This window comes from Plecotus auritus (genome assembly GCF_963455305.1).
Source record: "Plecotus auritus genome assembly, chromosome: 7".
Lineage (NCBI taxonomy): Eukaryota > Metazoa > Chordata > Mammalia > Chiroptera > Vespertilionidae > Plecotus > Plecotus auritus.
In genome coordinates, this window is record NC_137774.1 from 177,722,330 (window position 1) to 177,739,354 (window position 17,025).

The 17,025-nt window shown below is 45.8% G+C and overlaps 1 protein-coding gene across 1 annotated transcript in view; it reads left to right on the forward strand.

Annotated features, from left to right (window-relative positions):
* Positions 1-17,025, forward strand: part of DDX4 (DEAD-box helicase 4) — a 38,972-nt gene that overhangs the window by 5,796 nt on the left and 16,151 nt on the right. The window contains exons 4-9 of the mRNA XM_080678736.1: positions 1,823-1,900; positions 4,878-4,955; positions 6,962-7,012; positions 8,272-8,331; positions 14,488-14,589; positions 15,434-15,514. Of these exons, the coding sequence (XP_080534862.1) occupies positions 1,823-1,900; positions 4,878-4,955; positions 6,962-7,012; positions 8,272-8,331; positions 14,488-14,589; positions 15,434-15,514 (450 nt within the window). The remainder of the gene's footprint in view (positions 1-1,822; positions 1,901-4,877; positions 4,956-6,961; positions 7,013-8,271; positions 8,332-14,487; positions 14,590-15,433; positions 15,515-17,025) is intronic.

Sequence of the window (17,025 nt, forward strand, 5' to 3'; positions counted from 1 at the left end):
TAGTGAGAACGGTCTTATTGGGATATTTGGGATGGGGCCACTTCCACTTAGAGAAGGGAGAGAACAGGAATGTGGTGCTATGGACAGCTTGATTTGAGAGAGGGGGTTTGCTGTCCACTTCTAGGAATAGCCTAAGAATCTCAAAACTCCAACTAGAAGGAACATGTGCACCTCTATGTTCATAACAGTGCCATTTCCAACAGCTAAGATCTGGAAACAGCCCGAGTGCTCACCAGTAGATGAGTGGACAAAAAGCTGTGGTACATCCACTCTATGAAATACCATGCAGCTGTAAAGAGAAGGATCTCTTACCCTCTGGGACAGCAGGGAGGGACCTGGAGAGTGTTATGCTAAGCAAAATAAGCCAGTCAGAGAAAGACAAGTATCACATCATCTCACTGATATGTGGAATCTAATGAACACAATAAACTGATGATTAAAATAGAACCAGAGGCATAGAAGCATGGAACAGACTGAGGAGTCTCCGAGGGAAGAGGGGTGGGAAGATGGACCGAAGCATTTCTATGCATACGTGCATCCCGTGGACACAGACAGTGGGGTGGGGCAGGCCTGGGGTGGGCAGGAACTGAATGGAGGGCGTCTCCCATACTCCCCACCATAGGGGGGAGCCCACTGAGCTGAATGGAGGGGGCAGTGGGGAGGAGGACGGCTCCCATACTCCCCACCATAAGGGGGAGCCCACTGAGCTGAATGGAGGGGGCAGTGGGGAGGAGGACGGCTCCCATACTCCCCACCAGAAGGGGGAGCCCACTGAGCTGAATGGAGGGGGCAGTGGGGAGGAGGACGGCTCCCATACTCCCCACCATAAGGGGGAGCCCACTGAGCTGAATGGAGGGAGCAGTGGGGAGGAGGACGGCTCCCATACTCCCCACAATAAGGGGGAGCCCACTGAGCTGAATGGAGGGAGCAGTGGGGAGGAGGACGGCTCCCATACTCCCCACCAGAAGGGGGAGCCCACTGAGCTGAATGGAGGGGGCAGTGGGGAGGAGGACGGCTCCCATACTCCCCACCAGAAGGGGGAGCCCACTGAAGCCGTCGCCCCACCTGGACGCTGCATGTTTGGCTTTCAGGCTGCGAGGGGCTTGCCAGGGCCCTGCCCTGAGGGAGCAGGACTTGGGACTGTGAAGGTGGAGCCGCATGCAGTGGTGGTCACCATTGATTTCTGTTTTGGAGAACTACCTGTTCTTATTCATAGCCCCTTTTCCACTAGGCCAGTGGTCGGCAAACCGCGGCTCGCGAGCCACGTGCGGCTCTTTGGCCCCTTGAGTGTGGCTCTTCCACAAAATACTACGGCCTGGGCGAATCTATTTTTTTAAAAAAATATATTTTATTGATTTTTTACAGAGAGGAAGGGAGAGGCTGATAGAGAGCTAGAAACATCAATGAGAGGGAAACATCGATCAGCCGCCTCCTGCACACCCCCTACTGGGGATGTGCCTGCAACCAAGGTACATGCCCTTGACTGGAATTGAACCTGGAACCCTTCAGTCCACAGGCTGACGCTCTATCCACTGAGCCACACCGGTTTCGGCAAGGGCAAGTCTATTTTGAAGAAGTGGCGTTAGAAGAAGTTTAAGTTTAAAAATTTTGGCTCTCAAAAGAAATTTCAATCGTTGTACTGTTGATATTTGGCTCTGTTGACTAATGAGTTTGCCGACCACTGCACTAGGCCATCCATCTTTTTCATTCCTAATTAAAACTCCTCCTTCGCCATGTGAGTGGGTAATTGGAAAGGTGTGAAGTTTGCATACCACCAAGATACTTGTTATTTTGAATCGCTTCATAATGTTATTTGCTTTAGAAATGGATGATGGACCTTCTCGAAGAGATCATTTCATGAGAAGTGGGTTTGCCTCTGGGAGGAGTTTGGGAAACAGAGGTAAGTGGCGTCGTCTCCCCTTAACCCGTCAGCTGTGAGCAGTGCTGAAGCGAGGCTCGTGTGGCTGCTGCGTACAAAGCCCAGTCTGTATAACTTGGTGGACAGTGGATTCTCGTGGGATAATGCAGTCCTCATTTTCTCAAATGCCATGGATCCTTTCCCTGTTTTCACTTTTTTGGCATAGTAGGAAATAGTTTACTTGCTTAGACCAGTGGCCGGCAAACTGCGGCTCTGTTGACTAATGGGTTTGCCGACCACTGGCTTAGACAGATGGGTTAAAGATATGTTGCTTCACAGAGCAGCCACGTAATGTGTTTATGATTATTGATTCCCACCAACTGGCGTGGAGAGAGTGGGAGGCTTCAGAGGCAGGGCGCGAAGGAGCTCCTCCTCCACTGGATGTTTCTCACGGGAAGGCAGCCTGGGGAGCATTTCTGTCATCTCAGCAGTAAGAGGTGGTTTTCAAAGTTTGATTTTTTTTTTTCACTTTTAGAACTTGATCTGACAGATAATGACACAGCCTTCCCACAGTCCATCTTTAGATTTGATAATAAAATGCTGAAAATATTCTGCACTATGGTTTTTTATAGTGAAATAAAGTATTATTAGGATCTCAAATATATTTAAAAATACATGTGACTATTTTTTTTATGAACATCACAAGCTAGGGCTAATTGGTAGTTTTAAATACACATAACACTTATTGAATTTATTAGATATTCTTTGAAAAACTATGGATATTTCTAGATATTTTTTTCATTGAAAACTAGAGGTTGATGTGTGTGGTATTTCATTTGATATTTGGAAAACTCAATTTCTTGTTTAGATACAGTTAACACAAATGTGAATTTTATATTTTGACATGTTCCTGCTACTAATGGATATAATTTATTCTTTAAAGATGCAGATATATTCTGTTTTTTAAGCCTGTGTGTTAAGTAAGAGGCACTGATGGTTTGGACCATGTAATTGTGCCAAGAGGTTCAAGTGTGGGTTTTGTTTGCTGCTACTAACATTAGAAATAATAAATGTCTTCATATTATACTCAAAGGAATGTTTAATACTTAGATCTAGTTTACAGTCCTATTTTAGAATAGGTTATGTGATATTTTTCATGCAGACTCGTAAACACTATTGAATAAAGCCATTTTAATTAGAAAACCATAACAGACATTTTACTACAATTTTTTAAATTATATTTTTATTGATTTCAGAGAAGAAAGGAGAGGGAGAGAGAGAAATATCAGTGATGAGAGAGAATCACTGATCGGCCGCCTCCTGCATGCCTCCTCCTGGGAATCCAGCAACCTGGGCAGGTGCCCTGACGGGAAAGCAAACTGTGACCTCCTGGTTCAGAGGTCAATGCCAAACCGGCGAGCTACGCCAGCCGGGCTAAAACAGATTTTTAATTCCGTATGTTTTAGGTTGAAATACACATTAAATTTCCGATCAAAACTCTTTGTTGAGTGTTAATACTTTAGAAAGTTATCTTTATACTCCATATAATCCTGAAAATTCACAGACCCATGAGTATAAACTTCTTTCCCTTACGATTCATCTGACTTCTTAGCTGGTTTCAGTGTCCATGTTATTTCCCCTCAGAACTTGTGTAGCTAGTAATGTGTTTTTGAAAATGACTCTTAACCACTTAAAATGCAACGCTGGTTAGCTTTTCCTGTTCTGTGAGGTAGGGCCTAAATAGCCTCACCTTCTCGAATCACACACATCTTGAGCGTCTGGTGAAAGTGCTGACGGTGGCTCAGACAGTTTTGCATGTGGCTGTAGGAGTTTCGTTGACTCCTGACTCCCCTGTGTTGGATGTTACAGAGATGGCTAGGCAGTGGACGAGGGTCAGGAGACCATGCTTCCGCTTCCCCCAGTGATCAGCTTCCCCCGGGATGGAGTGCAGGGCAATTGAGCTGCCGTGGGTGTCTGTCACAATTTTTTGTTTTTAAGTAACCCTGCTACTTGCCACGGCAACTCTGCCCTTGATATTCTTAATACAATGGGAGAGAAACACACGGAGTGAAGTGTTGCTGGGGATGTGGGGGAAGGTTGGTTCTGACTGGAGCGCTGAAGGGAGACTTCCCGAAGAGGTGGCCTTGGAAAGGAGATTTTGCAGAGTGAAGAGAGTTCTGATAGGGAGAGTGGAAAAGCAGGCCACTGCACTGCAGGAGCAGCACGCAGAAGCTGGGGGTGGGGTGGGGGGGGGCGTGGGGGGGGCTTGTGTGCACTGCCGTGGTGGGTGGTGATTGGCCAGGAGGCTAATATGGGAACATCTGTGGCAGGGAGGGGATGCAGAGGGCAGTGGCACTCAACTTATTTTCTTTATCTGTGGCCCCTGCCTAAGTTCAGTTAGGACAGAAGGAGTGAGAGTGATTCAATAGGAGAAAATGCATTACTAACAGTAATTTAGGAACAGGACAAGAGAATAAAATTTTCAGTAGCAATGACTTCCCCTGGGGCCAGAGTGTCAATAGCTCTCTCTCAGGTGAGGTTTCTATACAGAAAGTCAGAGTTGCCCTACCAGTTTGGCTCGGTGAATAGAGCTTCCGCCTGCAGACTGAGGTTTGATTCTGGTCAAGGGCACAGGCCTGGATTGCGAGCTCAATCCCCAGTAGGGGGTGTGCAAGAGGCAGCTGATCAATGATTCTCTTTGATTGTTGATGTTTCTAGTTCTCTCTCCCTTCCCTTCCTCTCTGAAATCAGTAAAAATATTTTTTTTAAAAAAGGAAGGGTTGAATTTTCTGAACAAAGGTTACTAGAAAAATAACTAGTCTAACGCTGTATTTCATGGTATGTTTATGTTTTTACCTTGGTATCACAATTTAGGAGTTCTTAAAAGAAGTTAATTACATCTCATAAGCTTCTATACTTCTCTCTCCCTATCCCCGCAAGTCCCCCCGATTCTTCCGATCTCTACTTTGGTGACATGCTCACAGTTCCCTGCTAAAGCCTTGTCCCCTGACTCTTTCAGATGCTGGCGAGGCTAATAAAAGGGAGAGCGCGTCCACCATGGGTGGCTTTGGAGTTGGAAAGGGTTTCGGAAACAGAGGTAACCTGCTTGTGACGTCTTGCAATCAAAACTCGAGGGACCACGAGTCTTTCCGTCTTTGAGTTCGTATCTCCCTGTGATGCACACGGGAAGTGTGTGCCTTTCCCAGGACTCTGCGGCTCCTGGGGGTGCCACCACTTTCTGGTTAGAGCAGCAGTCGGTGCTGCTTTGGGGTGTCTGCTCTCCCATGTAGCTTTTTTACTGGCCACGCTCCTTGCTGCAGCATCTCTTCGTGCTGATTCACACCACAGGTGAACCCCAGTTCTCTTCTGTACCCGAGGCTCCCCCGCCCCTCCCAGACAAGAGGCCAGGCCATACCTCCAAGGTGAATTGGAGCCCCATCTTCAGTTGAGCAAAGAGAGCTTTGAAAATGAAACTTTCTTCCTAAAAACCTTTAAAAACTAGATCAAGAGCAGAGTTTAGCTTCAAGGCCAGTAGGTGTGACTGGGAGACGCTCCTGCGTGTTTGGAAACCAGCACTTGGCTTTTGGGGGAGGCGAGGACAGCGGGACGGGGCCTTTGCAGAGGGCAGTGGGGCACAGTCCTTTCCTGAATCAGCTTCAAGGATTGCCAGCATTTCAATGGCGAAAGGAATGAAGACTGAGATCTGTGGCAGTCCATGCTTTCTGTAGGGTTATCTTCATTGTGAGACTAGACATTTGCTCAAAGAAAAACATCTTTGTCGCCCGATCCCATAGCGAGGCTCCAGGGCACGTCAGCACTGTGATTGGGCATTAACGCTGCAGGAGTTTTGTGCTGGAAGCGATGTTAGATTAGCGTTGGACCTGAGATGTGCATTAAGTGACTTGATATGCATACATTTTTCATGTAAATTTAACATCTGTCAAACAGTAACTGGTTAGTCTCTGAATTACATAAACTATAATTTAATATTTTATAATTTAGATTAAATACTAATTGACAGACATCCTGTTTTACAACTAATTTTAAAGTATGTTATTTCTTGAATATTTTTGCCCTAAAGATTATTCTATTAAGACTCAACATTTAAAAATGCTGTAAAATATTTAGAATTGATTTTAGAGACATGTCTATATGCTCCAGAGATGCATAAGTCTCCAGGGGTGGGCAAACTTTTTGACTCGAGGGCTACAATGGGTTCTTAAACTGGACCGGAGGGCCGGAACAAAAGCATGGATGGAGTGTTTGTGTGAACTAATATAAATTCAAAGTAAAGGAGCGGAGGGGAGAGCAAGAGAACCGGATAGAACAGCCAGATCCGGCCCGCGGGCCATACTTTGCCCACGGCTGGACTAGACACAGGTTTTTATTGAATGAGAAAATTGAAAGCAGAGGTTGGTGGTGAAAGATTAAAAACATTTTTTATAAACAAGAATTTGGCAGAATTTTCTTGTTACTGAGAAGGGAGAAATTACTAAATATTGGATTACAATTTAGTTGTACTGTCCTCTGGCACATAAAGAAATGATGAGTTAATTTGTAAAATTTTAAAAATGTTGGTACTTGGACTAGAAAGTATGTAGTAGTAATGCTGACATCTACCCCTGTGTGGCCCATGTACGTATAGAGGGTCTGTGACATCGGAGGCAGAGAACACTGGCTGGCATTTCCCCTCAGTAAGCGGACACAGGCAGCCTGGCCGGCCGCGTGGCTCCCTGCAGTGTCGCCTAGCACACCAGAAGGTTGTGGGTTCGAGTCCCGGTCAGGCATGCATGGGAGGCTTTCTCACATCAGTTCTCTCTCCCACCCTCCCTCTCCCTTTTCCCCCTGTCTCTCTCTAAAATCAATAAAAGTATTTCCTTGGGTGAGGACTTAAAAATATATTAAAAAATAAATTGACACAAGGGAGAAATTGTCATACAATCTGTGTGAGTTCTTCAGTATTTATATTAGATGTCTGTGGTTTGTCCTGCTATAAAGGGACATCATAACAAGTAGTCCCTGGAAGGTGTTTTTTATTTTACCACAGAGGTACAGATAATGATTGTTTTCAGAAATTTGCAAGTTTACTTTAAATTTTTACAGGTTTTCCCAATAACAAGCTTGAAGAAGGTGATAGCTCTGGTTTCTGGAGAGGTGAGTTCAGTGTTTTTTGTAGTGACTATTAAAATTTAATGTCTCCCTAGCTTGTTTGGCTCAGTGGATAGAGCGTCAGCCTGTGGACCGAAGTGTCCCAGGTTCGATTCTGGTCAAGGGCACATGCCTGGGTTGCGGGCTCGGTCCAACCTGCAGGAGGCAGCCAATCAATGATTCCCTCTCATCATTGATGTTTCTATATCTCTCTTCCTCTCCTTTCCTCTCTGAAATAAATAAAAATATTTAAAAAAAATAAAATTTGCCCTAACCGGTTTGGCTCAGTGGATAGAGCGTCGGCCTGCGGACTGAAGGGTCCCAGGTTCGATTCCGGTCAAGGGCATGTACCTGGGTTGCGGGCACATCCCCAGTAGGGGGCGTGCAGGAGGCAGCTGATCGATGTCTCTCTCTCATCGATGTTTCTAGCTCTCTATCCCTCTCTCTTCCTCTCTGTAAAAAATCAATAAAATATATTTTAAAAATAAATAAATAAAAAATAAAATTTAATGTCTAGAGTAGATGCTAAAGAGAAACTTAAGATTAAGTATTTTAGTCTGTTCCAGTTCTAGAGCACTATCACTGTATACTTTCAAAGTCAACATCTCTGGAGGTGGGCCCTGGGTATTTATTTTTAATAAACTTTCCAGATAATTCTTAAGCATTTGGAAACCTTGGTAATGTCATTAAGCCCAGAAAAGCCAGGATATCCCCTCGTTTTTTCATTAGCAGGATGGGGAAACGTGCATGTCCTTTAAAAAACACAGACATCTCAGGGTTATTAAACAGGCAAATTACAGACGTAAGGAATACACACACAGGAACAGTCATGTGCTCCCAGTGTGTGCGGACCACGTTTGAGACGACTGATGGTTGAGATATTTCTGACACCACTCTAGTCAAGTGGGCAATCATGAAATGCTTATGTGTGGCTGGTGCCCTGCGCCTGGCCCAGGGGTGCTCAGTTACACACTCCCATCCAGTATTGGGCTGTGGTAGGTGATTGGTATGGGGATTGACTGAATAATGTCTATATTTCTGTTGTTAAAATATTTTAAGAATTGTTTGTAATTTAACTTATGAAAATAGTTTTCTTACTAATTTAGCTTGTGATGGTGCTATTTTTATTTAAAATAATTTGTTTTTTAGTCAGAATTGACATACAGTTTTATAGTAATTTCAGGTGATGACAGTGTTAAATTTTGATATTCCATCTTTGAAGTTAATTATTGAGATGCTATTTACATGTGAAACTTTCATTCAAGAGTCTAATAACTTCGGGGAAGACACTCAGGCGCGGAGCAGGGGGTTCTCCAGGAGAGGAGGTAAGGACCAGGTTTGGAACAGTTTGTACTGGTGACCGATGCTCGGCTGACAAACCGATTTCGGAAGAGATGAAAGAAAGGGAGATTCTGGTGGTGCAAACCTTTGAAGAAAACCACTTTGGCATATGGCCTGTGCTGTTAATACGTGGGTGAATCTTCAGAAGGTGTTCTCTTTCCGCTGCTGTCGCTGCGTTCCCCCAGTTCCTCGGCACATGCTGTGAAGTGCAGAGCAGGCGGGCTGAGGGGATCCTGGTCAGTCACGGTTTACATGAGCTGGGAGGTCTTTGTCCTGCATAGAATCACCGGAGACGGGGGGGCGGAAGAAATTGTAAACTACTTTTTGTTCAGCTAATGGGGCTCCACCATGCTCCACTAATCCTGCCTTTAACAAAGCAGACGTGAGATGGCATACCAGTTGTGATGCTTAATTCTTGATGATCTGTAGGCAGACATATTAAAACAGCTGTAACAAAGCCACAGAAAGACTCTCGTGAACGTACAAAATTGTTCCAGGTGTGCAAAGCTCCTTAGGATCAGAGTTCCAATGTGGAAGGAACTCCATGGTGCCCACATGTGCAGGTGCTCTCGCTGCAGCTCAGGGACTTCCTTTCCCTGGTCACTAGGTGGTCAGCTGGTTGCATGGCAGCCTGCCTCGTAAAGTGGACTGGCTGCGTTTCAGTGTAGCCTTATTAGGGATGGGAGGTGGGAACTTATTTTGACACTAGAGGCCCAGTGCATGGATTCGTGCACTGGTGGGGTCCCTCGGCCTGGCCTGTGCCCTCTCGCAATCCAGGACCTCTCAGGGAATGTTGGACTGCCAGTTTCAGCCCAATCCCCACAGGCCAGGCCGAGGGACTCCACCAGGGCACGAATCTGTGCACCAGGCTTCTAGTATGCATATAAGATCTTTGATTAATCTCTTCCCGCCCTCCCCCCTCCCTCCTTCCCTCTGAGATTCATCAGTCTGTTCCATGTTTCCATGCCTGTGCGTTAAGCATCTGCCCCCTGGTGGTCAGTGCACGTCATAACTACTGGTCAAACAGTCGCTTTGGCTTTTATATGGATAGATTGGTATGCATACTATCTGTATTTTTAGAAAGGTTTAATATTACACCTTTAATGACTTTTTCTTCAACATTTTTAAAGATTTATGTATTGAAAGTGTAGCTCTAAGTTTATATATTTTGACTTATATAATATTTCACTCTTGCCTTTTAACATTTATTTTAACAAAGATGATTATTTTAAAATATATATTTTTATTGATTTCAGAGAGGGAGGGAGAGAGAAACATCAGTGATGAGAGATAATTGATCGGCTGCTTCCTCCACACCCCACACTGGGAATCAAGCCTGCAAACCCGGGCATGTGCCCTGACCTGGAATCGAACCATGACCTCCTGGTTCATAGGTCGACACTCAACCACTGAGCCACACCGGCCAGGCAAAGATGATAATTTTAAGACCATGTAGGATATGTGGTGTTTCTGCCCCTGCCTTTGAAAAAAAGAAGATTGTGCAGACATTTAATTCTGCAGAACACCTGTGCTCTTTTCACCTCGAGTTCCTAGGCTCCGTATAGAACTTGGAATTGGCATCATTGATGCGTATCCACTTCTGAGCTGGAGCCTCTGCTGGACGGGGCATTAAGCTGTGGGCACCAGAGATGCTGGGGCATCATAGGGTCTTGGGCTCCACAGAGAAGGTGTATTTGAAAAGGCACCAAATTGAATTTATAGAAAAGAGCAGAGTGGGGGAAATGATGGCTGGATTAACCATATTAAACACAGGTGAATAGAACCAATGAACCCAAAGATAGATCTGAGGAGGAAATGCTCTAAATTTGAAAAACCTGAAAGCTGTTACCAGCTTTGGAAGCTAGACTGAGAAGTCCTCTTATTCCAACCGGTGCCTGCACAGCTGAGGGGAGAGCACAAAACGGGGGGGAGAGGAGGGAGGAAGAGAACAGATGAGACTTTTCCAGTTTAATGAGGCCCGTGAGTCCCGAGCAAATTAAATAAAAACAAATTCACACCCTACACATGTGTTGAAATTACAATATTACAAAGATTAAAAAAACTAGAACTACCAGGGGGAAAAGATCCACCTGAAGAAGATCAGTAGGTTGAGCGCAGAAGTGTTTTCCTGGGGAAGGCAGGTGAGAGGATAGTGGGATCAGGTGCCTCAGGAGAGGAGCTCCGAGCCCAGGTGGGTGAGCTCGTGCAGTTCAGGTGCCGGAGAGAAACAGTACCATGCAGACAAAGACCACGTTCAGTACTCAGGCCATTGAGGAAAGAAGTACTAAGTTGTCTAAGTAAGAAGGGACTGAGCAGGAAGAAAGGAGTAGAAAGCAATGATGAGCCAACATCCTGCATAATAAAATCCTAGTATGCAAATAGACGGAACAGCAGAATGACCTGTGGAACGACCAGTCGCTATGACACTCACTGACCACCAGGGGGCAGACACTCAACACAGGAGCTGCCCCCTGGTGGTCAGTGTGCTCCCACAGGGGGAGCGCCGCTCAGCCAGAAGCCGGCTCACGGCTGGCGAGTGCAGTGGCAGTGGCGGGAGCCTCTCCCACCTCCACAGCAGCACTAAGGATGTCCCACTGCCAGCTTAGGCCCGCTTCCCATAGGCCTAAGGGAGCAGCCCATGGGGAGCAGGCCTAAGCTGGCAGTGGGACATCCCCTGAGGGGTCTCAGATTGCAAGAGGGCGCAGGCCGGGCTGAGGGGGACCTCCCCCCCCCCCCCCCCCCGCCCCGGCCAGTGCATGAATTTCATGTACCAGGTCTTTAGTAAGTAAACAAACATTTTGAAATTGGTAAACCTAATATAAGCTGCTGCTGCTGAGATTAAGTTAGGTGGTTTTAGAAACAAGAAAACTAAAATACTAGCAAAGACTTGGTTTTTGTGTATGTGGGGGTTTTTTTGCCTGCTCAGTAGGAAGGAGAATCAGTTGAAAATAATTTAAATATTTCTTAAATATGGTAGAATTTAAGGGTGATCAGAAAAAAGATAAATAAAACATATAACTTCCTGGTGGAGGAACTCCAATAGAAGGACAGAGCTTTGGAGGAAGGAGTCTAGGTTTATAATACTTAAATATTTAAGTATTTGTGGTGAAATGAAAGGATATCAGTAAAAGCATAAAATACAGCAACTGGGGAAATCTAATAGGACAAAAAGGAGTACAAGAAGCATTGAAACTCAGTTAAAAACACAAAGTAAGATGTAGAAATAAAAATCCATATGTTGATAATCACAATATTACATGAATATTTTATTGCAGAACCAAAAATAAAGAGAAAAAGTGTCAGTATTAACCAAAAGAAGCTGATATAGAAATCTATACTAATAAAAGGGTAATATGCTAATTAGACTGGGTCAACCGGCCATCTTCTGGATGTCCGACTTCCTTCCGGACAAAGCCATGGTGGTGGGGGTCGAGGCAGAGGCAGTTAGGGGCGAGATCAGGCTGGCAGGGGAGAGCAGTTGGGGTGAGATCAGGCTGGCTGGGAGTTAGGGGTGATCAGGCCAGTAAGGGAGGGCAATTGGGGGTGACCAGGCTGGCAGGGGAGGGCAGTTGGGGATATTAGGCAGTCAGGCAGGTGAGTGGTTAGGAGCCAGTGGTCCTGGATTGCAAGAGGGATATCCGACTGCTGGCAGATAAACCGGCAGTCGGACATCTCCCGAGGGGTCCCAGATTGGAGAGGGTGCAGGCCGGGCTGAGGGACACCTCCCACCCCCCATCCCCCGGTGCACAGATTTTGTGCACCGGGCCTCTAGCAGGAGCTAAAAGACTTGCATATTAGTGATAGATAATGAATGGTACAAGGCATGCTCACTCTGAAGACACTACAGTTCTGAGCATGGTTTGAGTCTAACAACATACTCTGTATATAAAGCAAAAGTAGAAGTAACTATCAGAAAATTTTGAAAATCCTAGTTAAACCCTTAATTCTAGATTTAAACCGTTTTTTCTTCAGAAACTGATAAGACTGAGCAGAATGGAAAGGAATAAGACAATAGAAGATTTGAGCACCAGTTACTAGGCTTGATTTAATATTTCTGTGTGGAGTATTATACCCCCAAAGGACAGATTACATACTCTTTTCCAGTATATGGGAAATATGTAGAATTTGACTATCTATTAAGGCCAAAGGGAAATTTGAAAGTGCAGCATAGGATTTATATCAAGGCCATGTCTTCTTGTTAAAGAACAATAAGAGTAGAACAAAAAGCGTAACCCTTGTGGTTTGGCAATTGAATTTTTCAGTTTATGCATAACAGTTCATAGGGAAATAATGAAGTATTTAGGACAGAGTGACAGTAAAACAACATGTCAGAACTTACGGGATACAGCTAACACAGCTGGCTTCTAAGGAAATGTTATAATCTTAAATGCATCCATTAGAAAAGAAATTAGATGGGTGTTCAACTTCAGAAAAGGAGGAGGAAAGCTCAGCCGAGGAAGTGAAAAGGATTAGACACGAGTGAAATAGGACACACAGTGGAGAGCTGCTCAGCAGTGCAGTGCAGTTGCACACAGCAGCCCAAACAGGTGAATAAAAGAGGCATGACGGTATGTTTAAGTACGTTCCCATTATATAAAGCTCCAGAACAAAACTAAACCATGTCTTGAGTAAAGAGAAGTACATAATTGGTCAAATTAAAACAAGAGCAAGGAAATGAAAACCCACTCAGTGTTGGGGGGCGGGGAGAGGTTTCCAGGAAGAAGTGATGCATTATAGGGCAAAAGTACCGGGGACTGTTTAGTCTTAAACTGGGTGATGGATCCATAGTTTCATTTTATTTATTTTAAACGTGCATATGTTTTATATGTTCTTTTATTTATACATACAAGAAAGGAAATAAGTTATGCCTAAAAGTAGAAAAGCAAATCAAAAGGACTTTCTTGAAGAGAAATTCTGACAGCGTTTCTTAAAAGATAAAAGAGGCACAAATAAGCACTTAGAAGAATAAGGTGGGTGTCAGTATGACCAATAACGTGTGGCTGGATTGAGGAGTCTCTGTGAGGGGAGGGAGGTGATGGATGCAGAGCTGTCTGCCCCATTTGATAAATAGGCTCTAAGCATACATAGCACCCAGTATCAAGAAATAGCATCTGTAGAATTCTTACTGATTAGTTTCCTTAACTATAAACAGTTCCAAGTTCATAAACTACATAATTTAAACATTCCTACCCAGTTGGCATCTTGCTTTTGAATTGATCTTGATCTGTCATAGATGGGATCTCATTTTACTTGAACTGTTTGTACTGATTTTTTTTTTTTTTGTATTTAGTTGAGTTAAAACTGTGTTGTTTATAACAGGAAGTCACACTGTGTGTGTGCCTACATGTCTGTGCTTTGAGTATCATGTTTGCTATTTCCGATAGGAGCAAATAGAGGCACAGATTTATTTAGTCTCTGTGGACTGTATACATCCTGTTAGTGATGCAATTGTGGCAACTTCCAGGGTTTTAAGAGCAACCCTATTTCCTTATGGTCACCTTTAGTTTTGATTCCCAAAGCCTGCAGGGGGCTTTAAAAAAATTGTAGCCAGATCTATTCATAGTAGGAGGGTTAAACATTTATAGTCAAACTAGAGGCCCAGTGCACAAAATTCATGCACTCAGGGGGAGGGGGCCCTCAGCCCGGATTGCAAGAGAGGGTGCAGGCCAGGCTGAGGGACCCCACCGGTGCACAATTGGGGCCGGGGAGGGACGCCCGAGGTTAGCCAGCCAGGGAGGAACCGCGGGAGGGCTCCAGGACATGTCCGGCCCCTCTTGCTCAGTCCCGATCGGCCACACCCCAGCAGCAAGCTAACCTATCGGTTGGAGCATCTGCCCCCGGTGGTCAGTGCACATCATAGCGACTGGTCAACTGTCTGCCCCCTGGTAGTCAGTGCACATCATAGTGAGCAGTTGAGCGGCCTTAGCATATCATTAGCATATTGCTCTTTGATTGGTTGAATGGATGACCGGACACTTAGCATATTAGGCTTTTATTATATAGGCTATGGTGTTTCTTCTCAGTGACTGCTTGTTCATGCCTTAAAATATTTAAAGTCATTGAATGATGCGAGGCTCAAGTTAAACTGTGTCCCCCAGTGTCTTTGTTCTGTGCTGTTCATGTGCGTGTTGCTGTTTCAGGCTTTCAGGATGGAAATGACTCAGAAGCTTCAGCGCCGCCCAGAAGAGGTGGACGAGGTGGCTTCCGCGGTTGCCGTGGAGGGTTTGGCCTGGGAAGTCCAAGTGAGTAGTGGTTGCAAAGGTGCAGTTCAGCAAGGAGGACACAATACAGACAAGGGAGGATGCTAGGATAGCCGCACACAGGGGTGGGGGCACAGCCACCTACATTGCACATATGTCATTTAGACACATGTGAACGCATCCTGCTTATGTAGGAGAGCATGCATCTTTTTAGACGTTTGTGTAGCTCAGTCTTCAGTGTTACACGTTACTGTTTGGAGCCATGCTAACGTGGCCGACCTTCGCAGTAGGTGGCCTTCCTACGGCTCCTCCCAGGGTGCCTTTCACAGCGTGGCTCCTGCCCCTCCTCAGCCGTCACTCCTGGGAGCTGAGCTGTGGCCTGCAGAAGCTCTGTTGGCTTGCGTGTCTCTCCTGAGGGAGGAGGACAGGCGAGTGCTTTGGAAGCCAAGAGCGGGCGTTTGTGATGATGCATTATGTGTGCGACACATCAGTGACTCGGCACTTTCTAGAGCGGGGCCTGAAGGGAGCCCAGGGGCCATTCAGGAGAAAAGGGGGCTGTGCGAGTTCAGGCAGACACAGCGCTGCTCTGTGCAGTTGATTTAGGGTTTGCCGGTATTATATTTTGACAAATCACTGACCCTAAATGCTTTTATAAAATAATTTTATGAAAATAAAAGTTTTGAGGAAGTAATTTGTACCTGAAGGAAATAATTTGTGGAGAAATCCTGTGTGCAGTACTTAACACTCAGGTGATTCTGTTAAATGTAAACTCTTTTACCCACGTCTTCTAACTTTTGGCACTATAACTTGAGTTTTTCTTTTTACCCATGATTTTAAGACTTCTTAAAAGTAACAAGTAATCTAACTTGATCATCTATAAATCTAGACAGCGAGTGCGAGCGAGACGAGGGGACACCACGCACTGGCGGCCTCTTTGGATCTAGGAGACCAGCGTTTAGTGTCCCGAGTGAGAAATAGAATTCACTATTGAGTAGTAATCATTTACATACGCTTTCAGGTCTAGGATTAGCAAACCTGACATATGTTTAAGTATGCTAGGTTGGCTCATGGTTTTTTTCTGCTTTCTAGATCTGTAGGCAAAAATACATGGACAATTTTGCCTCTCATAAAATTTATACACTGTGAATTATTTCTTCTCTCTTATCTACCAGTTAATTTGAGTTATAAATTGTGCTTTTAATTAGAGAAAGGAAAATAAATTTTGCATTAGTTTCAAAGAAGGGATTCTGAGTTTGGAGGTTTTAGCAGAAAGTGAAATAAGAATACAATTGTTGATGAATAATGTTCAAATGTGAGTGCATACACTGTGGTGCATCCAGACAATGGACTGTTACTCAGCACTCAAACGAAGTGAGCTACCAGGCTGTGAGGAAATGTGGAGGGACCGTCCTTGAATGTCTGTCGCTAAGTGACAGAAGTCACCTGGAAAGGCTGCGTGCCTCTGAGCCCAACTCCATGGCCTCCTGGAAAAGGAGCACGGTGCCATTTCAGGGGCAGAGGGAGGGTTGAGCAGGCAGGGCATGGAGGGTGCTCAGGGCAGAGGGAGGGTTGAGCAGGCAGGGCATGGAGGGTGCTCAGGGCAGTGGGGAGGGGTGAGCAGGCATGGAGGGTGCTCAGGGCAGGGGGAGGGTTGAGCAGGCATGGAGGGTGCTCAGGGCAGGGGGAGGGTTGAGCCGGCATGGAGGGTGCTCAGGGCAGGGGGAGGGTTGAGAAGGCATGGAGGGTGCTCAGGGCAGTGGGGAGGGGTGAGCAGGCATGGAGGGTGCTCAGGGCAGTGGGAGGGGTGAGCAGGCATGGAGGGTGCTCAGGGCAGGGGGAGGGTTGAGAAGGCATGGAGGGTGCTCAGGGCAGTGGGGAGGGGTGAGCAGGCATGGAGGGTGCTCAGGGCAGAGGGAGGGGTGAGCAGGCATGGAGGGTGCTCAGGGCAGTGGAACTGCTCTGTGGGACGCTATAGTGGTGGATACGCGTCCTTCCATGTTTGTCAAACCCACAGAATGGTCAGCACAGAGTGAGCCTGGTGTCCGCTCTGGCCTGTGGGGGTGAGGACGTGTCCGTGGAGGGTCTCAGTTGTGACCGGTGCACCCCGGAGGGGGTGTTGATAGTTGGGGGGGGCAGCCGTGCATGCATGGAGACAGGAGGAAATGGGAAATCCCCATATCTTCCTTGAATTTTGCTGTGAATCTGAACCTCTCTAAAAATTGAAGGTTTGGTTGTTAAGGTCTTTATTGTTGAAAGTATTACATTTGTCCCTCCCCACCCCCCCATTGCCTTTCCCAAGCCTTCACCACCCACTGGCTGTGTCCTTGGGTTATGCGTCTACGCATATGAGTTCATTGGTTGATCTCTCCTCCTCACCCCCACCCTCCCCTACCTTCCCTCTGAGGTTTGACGGTCTGTTCGATGCTTCTTTGTCTCTGGGTGTATTTTTGTTCATCAGTTTATATTGGTCATTAGATT